Source organism: Tachypleus tridentatus, chromosome 12 (assembly GCF_004210375.1).
Source record: "Tachypleus tridentatus isolate NWPU-2018 chromosome 12, ASM421037v1, whole genome shotgun sequence".
Classification (NCBI taxonomy): domain Eukaryota; kingdom Metazoa; phylum Arthropoda; class Merostomata; order Xiphosura; family Limulidae; genus Tachypleus; species Tachypleus tridentatus.
The window spans coordinates 110,665,711-110,683,742 of record NC_134836.1 but is presented as its reverse complement, the minus strand read 5'-3'; the positions used below and the strand labels follow the sequence as shown (position 1 = coordinate 110,683,742).

The window sequence follows — 18,032 nt, the reverse complement described above, 5'->3', positions numbered from 1 at the left end:
TTTATTAATAATTTATACCTTCTGCATGGCTTTATCTTAACTGTTTAAAATCTTTAGTTTATTTCCTAACAAGTATATGTGAAATGGATAATTTTAAGTAAGTAAAACTTTCTGATTGCAATATAACGTTTATAAGAAAATCTTCGAGATTTTCTTCTACTTTTTTAAAATATATTTGAAGTTACCTTGATCTAATGATATGATTTGTCTTATAAGATAAACTACCAATTCTTTATGTATGCAACTTTAGAAATTCAAGCATACTTTAATTCTTGAGGTTATTTGTTTTTAGTCACCTGTTATACAATTTTCCTTGAGACATGATTCAAACAATACATCTGAACATGGTTATGTTAAGCTAGCTGTCAACTTGTTCCTGAGGATGACCAAAATTACTCATTAAAATGTTGTGCTTTAGAACAGATTATCTTTCTTCTAGTGATACCAGTTAAATCATGGAACTTCAAGGAAAAGGTTGATCAATATTTTAATGAGAAGATCTTGCTTGTAGTGTGTGGGTGTGTGTTTTTTAGGGTTTAATTTAGTAAAAGTAAACAGCCCAAATGGACCAAAAAGTATCTTGACGTCCTTTAATGTTATGTCACAAAATAAGACAAAAAGCAATTTGAGCTGTGTCAATCACTGCAATAAAAACCCAATTTTTACTATTATAAGCACAATAACTTAACTACTCAGGTATGGAGGCTATACGCATGTAACTTTACTCTCCACTGTGTATTCCCTCATGTAGTTTTAACCTACAGTTCCATACACGTTTTTCCCACACTCTGTACAACTGTATAGTTTCTCACCAGTGTATGTTCTTTGATGTCCTTTTAATTCACCATTTGATCCAAAGATTTTTCCACAAACAGCACAACTGTAAGGTTTCTCCCCAGTGTGTTTTCTTCCATGTTGTTTTAATCCATGCTTTGATACAAAGAGTTTTCCACAGACAACACAACTGTAAGGTTTCTCCCCAGTGTGTTTTCTTTCATGTTGTTTTAATCCATGCTTTGATACAAAATATTTTCCACAAACTGCACAACTATAAGGTTTCTCCCCAGTGTGTGTTATTTGATGTCGTTTTAATCCATCCTTTGATCCAAAGTGTTTTCCACAAACTGCACAAGTGTAAGATTTCTCCCCAGAGTGTATTCTTTCATGTTGTTTTAAGTAAAACCTTCTCCCAAACTGTTTTTCACAAATTTCACAACTATAAGGTTTCTCACCAGTGTGTGTTATTAGATGTTTTTGTAACACACCCATTGATCCAAATTGCTTTGCACAAACTGTACAGCTGTATGGTTTCTCCCCAGTGTGTATTCTTTGATGTATTTTTAAGTAACTGTTTGATGAAAACTGTTTCCTACAAACTGCACAACTATAAGGTTTCTCCCCAGTGTGTATTCTTTGATGTTGTTTCAAGTAAAACTTTCTCCCAAACTGTTTTTCACAAATATCACAACTGTAAGGTTTTTCACCAGTGTGTGTTATTTGATGTTTTTGCAATACACCCTTTGATCCAAATTGTTTTTCACAAACTGCACAGATATATGGTTTCTCCCCAGTGTGTATTCTTTGATGTATTTTTAGGTAACTGCTTGATGAAAACTGCTTCCTACAAACTTCACAACTGTAACGTTTCTCCCCAGTGTGTATTCTTTGATGTATTTTTAAGTAACTGTTTGATGAAAACTGTTTCCTACAAACTGCACAACTATAAGGTTTCTCCCCAGTGTGTATTCTTTCATGTTGTTTTAAGTAAAACCTTCTCCCAAACTGTTTTTCACAAATTTCACAGCTGTACAGTTTCTCCCCAGTGTGTATTATTTTATGTATTTTTAAGGCATTACATTCTACAAAACGTTTTTCACAAAATTCACAGCTGTATGGTTTCTCCCCAGTATGTATTCTGCGATGTATTTTTAAGGAACTGCTCGATGAAAACTGTTTCCTACAAACTGCACAACTGTAAGGTTTCTCCCCAGTGTGTATTCTGCGATGTATTTTTAAGGAACTGCTCGATGAAAACTGTTTCCTACAAACTCCACAACTGTAAGGTTTCTCCCCAGTGTGTGTTCTTTGATGTCTTTTTAATTGATCTTGTGTTCTAAATTCCTTTTCACAAACTATACAACAATGCAGTTTCTGTTCAATCTGTATTATATGATGTGATTTTAAGCTATTTTTTGTACTAAAGTGGTTTCTACATACTGAACAACTATAGGATTTCTTGCCAATATGTGTTCTTAAATGTGTATTGAAGTTTCCACTAACTCCAAATAATTTTTCACAAAGTATACAACTGTATGGTTTTTCCTCACTGCTTGCTTTTTCATGACTGTTTAAGTTACCCTTTAATGGAAATCGTTTTCCGAAAACTTTACAGTTGTAAAGTTTCTCTCCAGTTTTATTTTTTTCATGTTGCTCTAAGGGACTATTTCTCTCAAAGCTTCTTCCATAAACTTCACAACGATATGGTTTTTCTCCAGACTGTAACTGCCTTTGTTGTGTTAGGTTACCCAATGTTGAAAATTCTTCTCCACTAATTACACTATATGTTTTACCATTGCACTGAGGTATATTAAATGTATTTAGTTCATTTCCATTTAAAGTCGTTTCTCCACATATTTCACTGTTTGGTTTTGGAGATTTTATCATTTCTGTAACATGATCTTGTTTTGCACCATGATAATCAGGACACTGACTCAAACTACAGATGTTTTCACTGGTCTTCTTATCTGAAATGAAAAATTTTAAGTCTAAAAATTAATTATTATGTAGCTTTTACATTTAACAGAACCTTGTCTGTATGAATCAGAATAGCACTGAAAAACTGTAGGTAATATTCCACATTTAACATAGATTTTTAGCATATAAAATAAAATCACCAGTAGAAATATGGTAGACAATGTTACAGCCACCAATGCTTGTCCATTAGATAGTTTCTAACTTGACCTAGTTTGGTATCAAAGTTTCTAATTATTAGCATACAGAGTTGGTAACAAATGATTTTTTGAAGGTCCTAGTCACAAGTTGTTTTCTGCTAATTTCATGTCAAGTCATGATTCATTTGGTCCATGTCACAATGCAAGTCATAATAATAAATAGCGTCTGCGATCTAGCTAAGTGATCTATAAGATAGAAAGTGCACTGTACATTTCAGTAACTTTGTTAAACATTATAAGAAACATAATTCTCTGTATGTGTATGAATTTTTTTTATTCAATTCACTGTTTCACAAAGAAACCAGAAGAATAAACATTGGTCAGATAGTAACGTTTTTATAGTAATGCTTTCCCTATTTGTTTTGAGGGTAAATAAAATTTATTATTTTTTAAATTGTTGTTTTTATCATTTCAAAGCCCTTCAAACACAAATTCTCAAGTAAGGAAAAAATTAAACACAGACAAAGACACTGATCAAAAACTTTGATAAAATACCAAAGAGTTAATTCTTTATAGCCATTTTCAATGTATTTAATGGTTTTAGATGTTTGTACATACCAGATGTATTTTCTAGCATGGGTTCAATTTTTTCTTGAAATTCAGTTTTTGGTTTCTCATCCACATCATTATAGTTTGAATTATTCAGATCATTATCTTTACTGTCACTGAACTTTGAAATAACTTCATCTTCTAACAAATCACCTGAATGTTCTGCTTTCTCTTGAACAAATATGTTCTAAAATCAAACAACATATTCAAAATGTTAATAAAAATTACAGCTAGCATTTTCATTACACATAATCTTTACTCCAAATGTCTCTAATACATTCTCACAAAGTTTCTTTTGATTTGTTAAGTATTTGATCTATCTAATCCCAGATCTGCTCTGTGTGAGCATTGCATCATTTAAATAACACCTGTATCTTCTTTCTTAGCTAACTAATTTCTTCATAGATTGGTTGAATGTTTTGGGTCATTATCTTCTTGGTAGTAAAATCCTTTATCAATAACATATAAACCAATGGGTATATCACATTGTACTTGTGTTGGTCTATTATTGCAAATATTATGTAAATACCTCCTGTTGTTTCAGCAGAAAATACCCCCAAAATGCAAAACTGCCTCTTCCATGCTATGTCATAGGTGATACATATTGAAGTAAGATGTACAACCTAACTTACATTTTAAACCAAATATTTTAAAGATGGACTCATTTATCCATAATACCCTTTTACAATCATCAACAGTCTAGTTTTGTGCTTTTTAGCAAATGTTAGTCTCATTACAATACTTGGAGATCAAAGTAATGATTTTTTAATTGCGAGGTGACCAAATATTCCATTCTTGTTGAGTTCTCAAGTTACTGTAAATATGAACACTTTTCTGTCATTCATTTATCTCATGATTGAGATCAGTGGCACTCTACCTTCTCTCTCAGAAGCAAGAATAAACAAATATATTTCACATCATTAAGTTTAGATGTTCTGCCTCTTCCTTTCCTATTTTCAAATTTCACTGTCTTGATCTCATGATCTAGGATGTACTTGACATTGTTTGAGAAACACCTCAAGTCCTGGAGCTATTTTTTGAATAGTTCAATCAGAATCACATAAATCTTTTATGCAAATTATCTGCTCTTCTGACAATGTCTATGCTTTTTAGGCTATTGCATGACAACAAAGCTAAATATATAGTGTTAAACACTGTTTTTATCAACGTATATTTGTGGAGTGCAATTAAATTGATTTCTTCAACCATATACTACAACCATATGCTAGATCCTTCTACATAGCTAAGACAATGCACAGAGTGACATGGCATTTATTTCAGACCCTAAGTTTGATCAGTATGTTCATTTAGCCAGAACCCTTATGACATGCCCTTGCTACAAGTATATGGGAATTCTAAAGAATGACAAGTATTCTCACCCTGGCTCATTCAGTAGTCAAAATGGATCAGTGAAGCATAATGTTGAAATTTACATTCTCTAATGGCATAGAAGAATTAGTCATACAAAATGGAAAGAATAATGAAATATTATATATCTTGTCATAACACTTTTATACACTTCTGTAATAATATAATTAATAAACCTAATGCTGCAAACATTAAAACTATTTAAATACCTCTCCTAAAATGTTAGGACTTTAGATACTTACAAATATTTGCATCTAATATTTTACTTTAACATACCTTGCTGAAGATGAAAGATGTGTTCCAAAATATTGAGGAATTTAATTTTTCTTTCCATCTCATATATGCCAAATATTTGTTATTGTTTCTATCATTGTGTTATTCATCATTAAACTTGAATTCCCATCTAAGTAACATTTTAACTCCAGATACATATCCTTCTACACCACTAACAGCTGGATCCAACACTGATAATGATGAAAGAATCACTGTTAATCAACTACAAAGTTGAGCATACTTCTGAAATGGGAACAAAGCTTATGGAATTTGGTTTCCATGAGACAGGGAGTCACCTAGTGGAGCAACATACGTTACGAGTCTGGAACAGAAGAAGTGAGGGTGTTTTTGTACTTCACAATAGGAATCAGAGCTAAACCATATACCATATTAAAACACCTAAGTGTGCATGAATCACTACCATCTGGCACAAACATTTGGAACTGTGTAATCACAAAAAGACAGAAGAACGGGTGACCATGAACAGCCAGATTTGATTCTGTCAGCTTTTATTTTTAATGTAATGAGGGAAGAGAGAATAACAACTGATTACCTTGCTTGACAGACCTTACAATATAGAGGATGCAAAGTTATAATGGCATAATGTCTAAATAATAATGATGATCAGAAACAAAAGGAAGTAAATGATTAAAAACAGGGAGTTCCAGAAAATGTATGTCTCAGCATTGATACATTTTTATGTATTCACTGGAATAAGTAACACACAGGAGGAATCACAGAAAAGGTAGTATGTATTTCATGTTTATTGGCACAAAGCTACTTGGCTATCTGTGTCCAAGAAGATGTGGTATATTATAATGGTATATGGAAATTAAGGTAAAAATACGTAAAATATGTAAAATTAAGACCCGCCAGGAAGACTGAAGCATTAAGTTCAAACTTGCTGTCAGTCACATGAAGGTGGCCTTTCCAGTCCTGAGGTCAGGCCAAAATAAAAATTAAAATGTGCAAAAAAATCATGCTAAAACAGTATATAGTCCAATAAAAACCTTAAATTAAGTTAAAAAGACCAATGGCTCTTAAAATGTAAAAACATGAGTGAGGTGAGCAGTATCACCTGTGACACTGGCTAATGTCAAGGGCAAACCAACCTTAAAAATATGTTAAAAAATGGCATTGTCATTCTTGGTTGTAACAACAGCATGATAATAAAATATGTACAAGTATGAGATGAGTGCCACACAGACCACAACACATTGGTGCATCAATACCAGATAAAAGGAAGTAGTGAGTTAAAAAACTGTGACCAACGTGTAGCCTAGCCAAAACAACCTCCTCCCTTCGATCTTTACACAAACAAGATGGCCAAAGAGCTAAAGAAGGCTTGATTTGAAAAAGCTCATTATTTCGTTGCTCACTCCAAGTCGACTGCCAACTGGTGTACAGTTGGGTTTTGATAACTGGACCATAGTCCATTCATGGAACAGGTATAGTGATAGAGTCAGAGCAGATGGACTTTGCTGTTCTGTCAGCTACATCATTCCACGAATACCAATGTGACCTGGTATCCAAAAACTGGACAGAGATAGATGGGTCAGTTTGTTTTGGATATTGATAAGAATAGGGTGGTAACTAACATGGAATGATGTCAGGGCCAATAGACAGCTGAGTGAATCAGCATAGATCATACAATTTGTATATTGCATAGTTTCAATATGATTCAGGGCAAGAGAAATGGCATACTATTCAGCAGTGAACACAGAAACTGTAGAGGGGATTCTGTGTGCTACAATTGAACTGTAACAAACCATGACAAAGCCTACAGTCACCTGATTTTGAACCATCTGTATATATCGGAATGGATGGAACATTTTAAAGATGTTCAGCAAAATAATGAGTGATATTTCAAATCAGGAGTATCTGTCTTCCTCAGATGACTCAAAAATAGGTCATAGTTGGGGATAGTAATTAGACATGGTGGAAGAGGCCGATCTGTGGAAAATGCAATATTATTCAAAGATAAATCCAATTTTTCTGATTGTGCCTGGATACAAAGGCTAAAAGGAACAATGGCAGATTTTCTATTATAAAAAAGTGTCACCCACTGAGGATGGAAAACACAACCCCAAGTAGGATACTGTGGTTAAGATCAAAGTTTGGAAGCATACATAAAAGACAATTGCAAATGGTGAATATACAGAGGGGGTTCATGGGACTCCATGTACAGACTTTGGACTGGAAAAGTACAAAAGGCCCCAGTACAAAGACAAATCCCCTGATGGTGGATAGAATCCAGCATTTTCAGTGCTGAGGTTCTGGCAGAACCATAAACCCAGAGTTAACTCTGGATCAGAGAAGGGCCCAATAAATTTTAAGCATGGGGTATTGATCCGCTCCCAAGAGGTGGAAGAAAGGATACAGAGGATGTTCAGTGCTATTATACATTTGACATGAAGTTGCTGAGTATGTGAAATAAAGTTTAATTTACAGTCAAATATAAGTCCTAAGAACTTTGCCTGAGTGACGACAGGAAGAACATCATCATCAATACGAAGTTCTGGATCTGGATGATTGCAGAAATGTGCACAAACAGTTTTAGAGAGAGAGAGAGAGAGTTGAAAATCATTTGCTGTGGTCCACTTAAGTATATGACTTATTGCAGTTTGTAGCTGCTGTTCAATAAACCTCATGTCTGATGACTGACATGAGATGTGAAAGTCATCAACAAAAAGACCATTTGCAACTGCAGGGGGTAGCTGTTCACTGATGGCATTAATCTTTATAATGAAAAGTGTGACACTCGGAACACAGCCTTGAGGGACTCCAAGTCCCTTTGGGAAATAATGGGAAAGTGTTGAGCCCACACAGTCCTGAAGTCAGCAGTTCATTAAAAAATGCTTATTAAAAAGAGGCAAACTGCCATGCAATCCATATGATTGAAGGTCTCACAAAATGCCATATCTCCATGTTGTGTCATAAGCTTTCACTAATGAGAAAAATAAAAACAAGATGTTGTCACTTTAAAAAGGCTCCTCTGACTGATGTTTCAAGGTGAACTAAGTGGTCTATTGTGGAGTGTTGTCTTTGGAACCTACACTGAGTGGGTGAAAGAAGGTTGTTTGATTCAAGGAACCAAACAAGATGAGCATTAATCATCCTCTCTAAGATCTTACTGAGACAACTCGTCAAAGCATTTTGACTGTAATTCGAAGGAATCTTTGGATCCTTCTCAGGTTTAAGAATAGGAAGTACAATAGCTTGACACCAAGCATCAGGAAAGATATTCTCCTGCCATATCTGGTTAAAGATAGCTAGGAAAATAGTAAGGGAGGCAGGAAAAAGGTGATGTAGCATCTCATAATGCATATCATTAGATCCAACTAATTTATTGCCAGACTGATGAAGTGCAAGTTTGAGTTCCACCAGTGTAAGAGGGCAATTGTAATCATAGGGATGATCTGTCAAAAAGGTAAGAGGTAGATGTTCAACTCGTGTTTTCATAGCTAAGAAGGAATGGGATGAGTTTGAAAAGCTAAAAACATGAGAGAAACATTCACCAAGGGTACTGGCAATGCTCTGAGCATCAGCAACTTCATGACCACTGGATATTAAGATAGAGAGGAGGACAGAAGTATACCATTCACTCACCTTCCAGATCTTGACCCACATGACTTTTGAACTGGTAGTTGAAGAAATACTGGATGTGTATTTAATCCAAGATTCCTTCAGGTTTCGATGTCTAACTTGCCAAACACATGCACGTGCTTGCTGAACTGCAATGCAGTTTGAAAGCTTGGGATATCTACGAAATTTATCCCAAGCACGTTTCTGAGCTTTTCGTGTTATATAACAAGCAGAATTCCACCAAGGGCAGGAATGGCATGGGAAAGATGTCAAGATTTTGGGGATGCACCAAGCAGCTGCTTGGACAATACAGTTAGTTACTGCTGCTACACAATCATCTATCAGTGATTTACATAAGATGGCATGATCAAGTTCCGAGAGAGCAGTGAGAGGGCCAGTTGGCCTGGCACAACTTCCACTGAGGCACATGGGTCAGGTGGCAATGAAAATGGCCAATCTCTCTTAATATGATAGGAAAATGATCACTACCCCATGGATTGATGTCAACCTCCCAAGAAAAGCAAGTGAAAAGTGAAGGGGAGCAGATAGAAAGATCTATAACAGTGAATGACTGAATGGGTGCATGAAAATAAGTGTAAGAGTCAGTACTGAACAGAGACAGGTTGTGATTCAGGAGCACATGCTCGATAGCACAACCCCTCACATCAATACCAGAAACACCCCAGAGGGGATTATGCCCATTAAGATCCCCCAAAATTAAAAAGGGGGTTGGCAGTTGCTCAATGAGGGCATCAAGGTCTGATGGATGATAATGTTTTCCAGGGGTAAAGTACAGAGAGCAAACAGTGATGGTACGATCCAAGGAGATATGGATGGCTACAGCCTCCAAAGGTGTATTCAATGACAAGGACCAGGTGGGCATATGTTAATCAAGCAACAGTGCCACTCCCCCATGTTCTTGTCCTACACATGACCTATTATTTTGGAATAAGAAGTATTGTCAAACTGTGACTGTATTAGAAGGTTTTAAAAATGTTTCCTGTAACAAAAGACATTTGGGATGATAAAAGTCAATCAAATCCTTGATGTCATTCACATTTGACTGAAAACCTTGACAATTCCATTGGATTAGCATGACCATTACTATTTATTTTGGAGGAGAGGATGGCAGTGAGATCTTCTGCTCACGACTGCACTTTTTTTCTTTACTGGACGTTGGTCGGTCACTTTCTAGTGATCCTGCTCTGGATCGAGCAGGCAGGTTTGTGTTTGTAGACATACATTCCAGTGATTGAAGATGTGAATGAATTGTTTGTTTAAATTTTGGGGTGCTAAGTGAGGAAGACCCCATGGAAACACCTAGGCTTGAACAAGGTGAAGTTGGGCAATGACTGGAAGATGCAGTAGGTACAGAGATAGAAGTAGATACTGATTCATTAACTTTGTTGATTTTGGAGGGTACTAGATTAAGATGTGCTGTTAAGAATTCTGTAGGAGGCATGGAAAGGTCTGTCTCGACTCCTACTGTAGTAGTGGAATGGATTACAGCAGCATAAGTATGAGACGGATTTGAGAATAGTAATTTCCGAGCCTCTAGGTAAGTAATATTGTGAAATATCTTTAGATGTTGTACTTCTTTCCCTTCTACCCATTTAGGGCAAGAAGTAAAATAGGAAGAATGTGGACCATAACAGTTAATACAATGCAGTTGAAATGCCCAAATTGTTGACAATGGAAACATCTAACAGGATTAGGAATATAAGGCCGTACCTTACAATTCAGATACTCTGCTTTGATTATGGTGGGAGGACATGATGTTGTAAATGTTAATATTAGAACATTTGTTGGCTCCATAATCCCATCTTTATGAGTAAAAATTTGGTGCACAGCTGTAACACCTTGGCTGCTGAAACCTGTGAGAATCTCTGACTCAGGAATGGTCTTTAAATCCCTCTCAACTATAACTCTTCTAGAAGAATTCAAAGTAGAATAAGGAGTAACCTCAATAAGTATATCCCCAATGGCCTTTGATTTCAAGAGGAGTTTGGAATATTATGATGAAGATGTTTCCACTAAAATGTCCCCAGACCATAACTTTTTTACTGAATTTAGGAGAGCCAGCAAGCCCTTCCAAACCCTTCTGAATAAAAAATGGAAATATCTGGCCTAAGGGTTTTTCAGTTAAAGAATGTATAATTAAAAGTTGCAGGGCAGATTCAAGTTGTGAGTTTGTACAGAGCCATTCATGCATGGTTATTTCCCAGAAGTTGGATTTTTCTCTATGTTGTCCTGCTTGTTTATTTTTTCATTTGAGGGATATCAATAGTAAAAAAAAAAAAAAAATATTTCAGTGTCCACTGACCCCACCTACCATGGAGCCATATGAGGGGACAAACTACAGTACCAATGCAGTGATGGCAGGGTTTTGTGGGCACTATACCCAAACACCAGTGTTAGATACAATGTCCACAACACCCATTGAGGACATCCTATGCTGGCATTCAGTTGACCCTGGCCCAAATGGACTAGCCAATTGATCCTGGGAGCCATCCTAAGACCATCTGTCTACAGGATTTCAAGGCCAAAGTGACGTGTTGGAGTTGGACCCCTCATCCACCAGGATATACTCTTACCCTTCACAGGTCACCATGCATGGCAAACATGCAGGTGGATGTTAAGGTCCTAGAGGAGGTAAAACGAAAGTACAGAACCTTCTCTGGGAGGTCTCCTCATCATGTACAGAAATCCACATCGAGGGGTTCAGAAAAGGAAAACAGAAAAATTGTATACTTCCAGCTTTCAGTGGTCCAAAGCTAATCAATAAAGTTTTAATTTTAACTAGAGTAAAACAGGCACAACAATAGGGTTTGAGGTCAACAGATTACTCACTGGACCAATTACCTAATTACACATGATTAACTGATCATCACACACCTACAATAAACACAGGCAAAAACAAAGAGAATACATTTTTCTCCTATTTTCAATTCTATAATGAAAGTTTTGACATTACCTTCATTCTATATAAGATACCATTAGAAATTCACCATTATTATTGTTTTTTCAAATATAAAATAATCTATCTTCTGTAAGTCAAATGAACCAATAACTAAATAATGAAAACATGGTTTTGTTATTACTCATAATAATTTTATAAGTATCATAACTGCAGTTAGAAACAATTAGATAGCCAATTCATTTATGTAAGTTATTTCAACTGATATAACATAAATATAATACAAAATAATGATTTGTGTAGTTGCAGTATTTTGCAGTTACTTAATATAATTAACTAAACAGTTGACTTAACTTATCTGATTGGCTAACTTTATTTAGTGAATATAAACAAAATAAAACAATCCACATACTATGAGATATTATGATGCAATAACACTCAAAACAAGAAAAATTCAGAAAGTTCTTGTAACATGACATAATAATATAACAATCACTAATTTATAGCCAGTGAATTAAAAAATGTATGATTCATAAATAGTTACACAAGCAAACTTACTATAAACTATCATTTCTGAAAGTACCTAACTAATAATGTGACACCCATGCTACATAAACTATCTAAATCATAACAATTAAAATAAACTGTATTATGTTGAAATAGATGTGTATATCTAAATATTAAAAACATAACCAATTAATATAAACAATGTCCAAAAAGACATTATCAGAGCTACATATTCTATCCAATAACACAACTGTAAAAGCTTTAATCTACAAATTACCTCAGTTTTCACTGTTGATCCATCAAAGTTATCTTCTTTCTCATCTTTAATCATATCAAATTTCAAAACTGTTTGTAGAGATTTTTCTTCTATGTAATCAGCTTTTACTGAAGCTAAAAATATAAACACAGATTTCTCTATAACAAGATTAATAACTTGTGCACCACATAATGAAATCAAAATGTATACAATGTATTTAGTTGAACAGGTATCTTATATAATCTCTCATAAGTTATACTAGTGTATGGAAAAGTATCAACTTTCAATAAGGAAAATGTTTTGAAAATATACCTGGTCTACCGTGCACATTGGTAGTTGTACTCCCATATGGTGAGAGAGTAAATTATTTTCCTACATCTGATATCAGAAAGTTCTTAACAGGGAAAAAAACAGTAATTACATAAAGAGTATGTGTACTTTTGAAGAGAAAAAACATCCATACAAACTGATAACTCTACAAAGTTTAAGTAAGAAGCCAATTGAACAGGCACACACAAAGAAACAAAAACGGTAAGGTGATCCTCATATATATATCTTAAAGAAATAGTGTAAAATAACACAAATTTGGGATATGGCAACTATTGAGATTCTTTATCAACAGGATATGACTTAAATACTGATAACTAGAAAAGTGCCTACTGAAAAGGTTTATCACTTTTAAAAACTATGCTGAATCCCAGGGAAAACTGAGTTTCTTATTAAAGTATTTGTGAAAAAAACAAATATTCTAAAATTGTTGTAAGAAATAAACTTTGCAGTAATGCGAGTGATTTTGACAGAGTTGGTGAGATATATTGGACGGTGAACAGTTATTAGTATTATAACAGTAATTCTCTGATTATTACGTATTAAAGCACTTCAAATAACCATTTCTTTTGTACTTTTTAAGATAATTTTCAAATATTTTCTTAGTTTTAGTTCTTAACTGCAGTAATGTAAATCACTTTCTTCTGCATACAAGAAATGTTATCAAACTAATATGAACCAAGTCTTAAAATCTACATATGCTATTTCCGATGCTAAACTGAACTGATCACAATTTTGATATAACCTCTGTAGATTCTACTTTTAACTGCAAAAACAGTTGCTATGTCGTGCTATTATCAATTTAATGAAGCAAGAAAAAACATAAATCAGCCACTTTGGATTTCAACAACTGTAGGAGATAAGCCTGTTATTGTATTCACCTTAGGTTCAATAAGAGACACTGATGAGCCATGAATTCAATAAAATTAAGACTTCCAGATCAGATGTAATTAAAAAGAACAGATTATGCCTTTAGGTTAACATTTTCTTACAACTGAAAATCTATTTCCAATAATACTTACATCCTTTCACACATAGCTATTACTCAACTGCTAGGGTCTCTTCCTTTGCCCATCCTTCTATCCTGGTACTATATATATGTGTGTATCTAATTCAAATAATCATTTTTTATGACTGACACAATCCCACTTTCTAACACCAGATCTTAGTGAGGAGGAAAGACACAAGAGTTTGAAAGGAGGTAGGTATTATGGAAATTCCTTTTTAATTTTGAAAAATGTTAACTTTTAAAACACATTTAACCTCCTCTGCCACTGACAGCAACATTAAGAAGGTGGAGGGGCTGGTGTCAGTATTCCTAAAGGTGTCTGAAGGATACCCATTATCAAGAGAGATACAGATCTGAAAAATCAGAAGAGGGGAACCTCACCACTCTTGAACCAAGTGTACTCTTTGCCCATGGAAACTGTTCAGTGTAGATTGACTAGGGCATGGCAGACTGTACTCAGTAAGTTGACTACCTCCAAAACCTTCTTGTGGGGTTTCAGTATCTGTGTGGGGGTAGGATGAGGATCATACCATCTTCACTTCAAATCCAAAATATGGGATTAAGACCCATGCCAATTTCTATGTATGCCATGAAGATTCTCACTGTTTTCTCAATCTAGGAACAGACATCAGGTATTAAAAGATTGCCTATCACATGAAATCAACTCCTGCAACCATGGCATGGGCAAGACATCTAAAAGCAATAACTTGGAACAATTCAATGTACAACTGCTGTGACTGAAGACACAGACAGAGCAACAATCGAGGGAAAAAATAGAAACAACCTGTATTTGTTGGAGGACTTATGTTGATTGCTTCACTAATTCAAAATCTCTATGCTGGGAACCAATGTCCATACAAAAGTAGAATGAGGTTCTTCAATCACAGGGTTGAACTGCAACTGTGACAACTCAACTTCAGTGTGTATGTAAAGTCTGTCAGGAGACATCATCATCTCATAAGGTGACAACTCAACTCCCACAGTTGTATAAATAGGATCAGAAAGCCACATCAACCAGGAAAACAACGGCTCAACTCCAGTGAGTGTGTCATAAGTACTGGGAAGCAACGTCACATTTACACCAGAAGAACACCACTGCCCCACTCTCAACAGAATGGTTTGGATTTTCTGTGTAGCACTCATTCACAACCAAAACTGTTTATCAATAGTTGGTTGAAAAAAGGTGATAACATTATCTGAATGAGGTGCTTATATACATTAACAAGAAAGAGGGCACATTGATGTAGGTACAAAGTGTCACAAGATATATATTGCCAAAGACAACTGGAGTAAGAAAGACTGAAACAAGCGAGAAAAAATCAATACAATGGTCAGATGAGCAAAGGATGAAACCCTTTGGGGAGCCATAATTGTGTAGAGCTTGAAAGTCATTTCAAGTGCTACAAAAGGTAACAACATAAGAACAAAAAACTATCTAACCATATCTTCACATGTTTATTAAAGAACCATCACAACATGCCAGATAATGTTTAGTTCATTTATATAAATTATCTAAGTTATTGTACTTGTGTTTTAATCAGATTCAAATATTTCTTATTTGTTGTTGATTATTAATTCACACAACAGTGAAGTACATAATACATTTCTTCTAACTCCATTGTCTGATCCAAATATGTTAATTAATGAGTGAAAACAAAGCATATGTAGATATCCATAGCCAGATATGGAATAAGGCATCAAATAAAGAAAAGGAAACTTCTAAGATAACTAATACATCACATGTAAAGTGGTTATGTGTAGAACTGTGACTAAATATGTTGTAACTACAGTAATACATCAAAAACATTCAGAACTTTAGGTCAATTGATAATGTAAAAACAACAAAAGGCAATCGTGTCGTTTTATTACCAGTACATTAAAAAGAACAAAGAACACTGACAAAACCACATATAAGCTCTTTATTAACAGTATATAGAGGATCAATTCTTCATCTCAGTTAGCAGAACCCTTACTTTACACATCAGTTCTCATGTTTAGTCCCACCCAGATGTGATAGTATAGAATAAGGTTAGGAAAGTGACATTATATTCAGGTTTATTCAATCAAACACTGAAATAACTAAGAGAATGAAACCTAATTTCAATCATATACATCTCTGGGACAAAAAATAAAATAATGAATAAAACAAATAAAAGTTATATATGGTGAGCAAAGAACTTGGGTAAATTGTTAAATTAAAACAGGTAACATTCATACAATTTATGTTTGGGAATAATAGAAAATATTTATATTATATATATGTACTTACTACCAATTGTTGTGAAAGTTCCATCTTCACTTTTCTCCAATTTTATATCCAACAGACCATCAGGCTTCTCATCAGAAAAAGGTTCAACCTTCATCTTTAATACTTCCACAGTTACACAGAAGCTTCACATTTATATTCTTGTCAAAACTTCCAGCTAAACTACACAGAAACAAATTAATAATTACATGTTGCATCCTTCAAAAAGGTTACAAAATCTCCAACAATTATAAAACCAAAAGTTACTTCATGTTGCTTTCATATCAAATCATAAGTTTAATTTTTTTTCACATCTCACCTGACTTGGTTTTGAAACAAGGTAACATTTAACAGTTTCATGCTTTGTGAGCTTGAATGAACAAGTAAACAGCTGGTTCCCTGTTTTATTGCCCTCCATCCCTCCTCAAAATCTGAGGAGACTGGAAGACAAAAATTAAGACACATTAAAGTAACGTTATTATCACAATACTGTACGCCAAACATCCATTTTAATTCCACTAAAAATTCTAGTTCTAATAAGTAACAGCCAGTAGCGATCCATATCAAGAAAAGTCGGTAGTTTTAAACGCAGGAAGTACTATGTAACGTTTGACAAAAAAAAAAAAAAAAGAATTAAAATACAATCATTATCCACTTTTTTAAAATGGCCTTAAAATATACACATGTAGAGCTAGCTAGCTTTACAACTTCTGACATATATACATAGTGATAACACGCTTGTCGCACTTCATCAAAAGCTAATATAACTTTTAAATTTTAGTTTATTTTGTAATTCCTCACAGACTTGAAAACTCTCTGTCTTTTAATAAACTTAATTATTTCATATAAACTATAATTTTTCGGTATAAATTGTTTAACAGTTATACAAAAACCTTCAGTTTTCCCTCAGACCTGAAGTATTCTGCACTACACAGTTCGCAACTATAGTCTTCACGTCAAATGATTAATACGCGATTGTTTTTTTTTTCCTTTCAGGTTTTAGCCAGGCAGTTTGAAACAGTTGCTTGCGGAATCAAAATTAATATATTTATTCGTGTACTCTGGCTGTAAACTACAATCATGTATGATTCACTTACAAAAGATTCAATTATAATCAAAACACAAATACATGCTATTATTATTAAAGAATTTGAATTAGGATACTTGATCTCTCTCATTTACAGAAAATTAACTTAATATATATCTAATAGCACTTTTTCTGTTTTGTTCAGTATTTGTCTTTTAGCAGGCCCGGCATGGCCTAGCGCGTAAGGCGTGTGACTCGTAATCCGAGGGTCGCGGGTTCGCGCCCGCGTCGCGCTAAACATGCTCGCCCTCCCAGCCGTGGGGGTGTATAATGTGACGGTCAATCCCACTATTCGTTGGTAAAGAGTAGCCCAAGAGTTGGCGGTGGGTGGTGATGACTAGCTGCCTTCCCTCTAGTCTTACACTGCTAAATTAGGGACGGCTAGCACAGATAGCCCTCGAGTAGCTTTGTGCGAAATTCCCAAAACAAACAAAGTCTTTTAGCAAAGTTATATCGAGATACCAAGAACAAAATCCTTATATTTATCGTCGTAAATCCGTAAAAGTACCACTGTTTCAACGCAGGTCTGACAAGAGTGGGAGGGAGATCAGAGGGGTTATAGTTCTGGGGCACAGCGTCAATAAAGGTCACAGGGAAATATGGGATAAAGAATAATGCATTCTCATTTTCATAATATACTTAAGGAAATATTGCAGTTCTGCGGGAAATCGCTTTGGCGCAAGAAATGTGAATTCTCAACACATTTGGCTTCCGACGACCATAAAAATATTTCATACGCCATGAATGTTCCACGAATTTATGAAGACTTTAAAAAGGGGCCAGGGGACGTAACTATCTTCCGAAACCGACCTACTTCTCGGCGCTTTTGTTCCAACGTGGGCTATCGTCTTGTTTGTTTGTTGTTGTTTTTTAATTTCACGCAATGCTACTCGAGGGCTATCTGCACTAGTAGTCCCTAATATAACTAGTCATCACCGCCAACTCTTGGGCTACTCGT

The 18,032-nt window shown here is 34.8% G+C and overlaps 1 protein-coding gene across 15 annotated transcripts; it reads right to left on the bottom strand.

Annotated features, from left to right (window-relative positions):
* Nucleotides 1-576: 576 nt before the first annotated feature.
* Nucleotides 577-17,491, bottom strand: LOC143235324 (uncharacterized). Of its 15 annotated transcripts, none has more exons than XM_076473354.1 (6): nt 16,881-16,950; nt 16,307-16,427; nt 16,012-16,170; nt 12,428-12,540; nt 3,510-3,687; nt 577-2,744 (listed from the first exon to the last, which is right to left on the bottom strand). In XM_076473354.1, exons 3-6 carry the CDS (start codon nt 16,103-16,105, stop codon nt 754-756), a joined length of 2,376 nt encoding a protein of 791 aa, XP_076329469.1. In that variant the 5' UTR covers nt 16,106-16,170; nt 16,307-16,427; nt 16,881-16,950; the 3' UTR covers nt 577-753. The 15 variants fall into 15 exon arrangements, with proteins under 15 accessions (XP_076329469.1, XP_076329472.1, XP_076329471.1 ...); XM_076473357.1 differs by having other exon boundaries at nt 16,012-16,165; XM_076473356.1 differs by having other exon boundaries at nt 16,900-16,918.
* Nucleotides 17,492-18,032: the final 541 nt, after the last annotated feature.

Excerpts from the sequence above, each read along its gene's own strand:
- LOC143235324 (XM_076473352.1), bottom strand. The coding sequence starts at position 16,105 with ATGAAGGTTGAACCTTTTTCTGATGAGAAGCCTGATGGTCTGTTGGAT. Across the intron at positions 3,688-12,427 it reads GATCAACAGTGAAAACTGAG|AACATATTTGTTCAAGAGAA; the intron begins GTAATTTGTAGA and ends GTTTGATTTTAG. Across the intron at positions 2,745-3,509 it reads CATGCTAGAAAATACATCTG|ATAAGAAGACCAGTGAAAAC; the intron begins GTATGTACAAAC and ends TTTTCATTTCAG.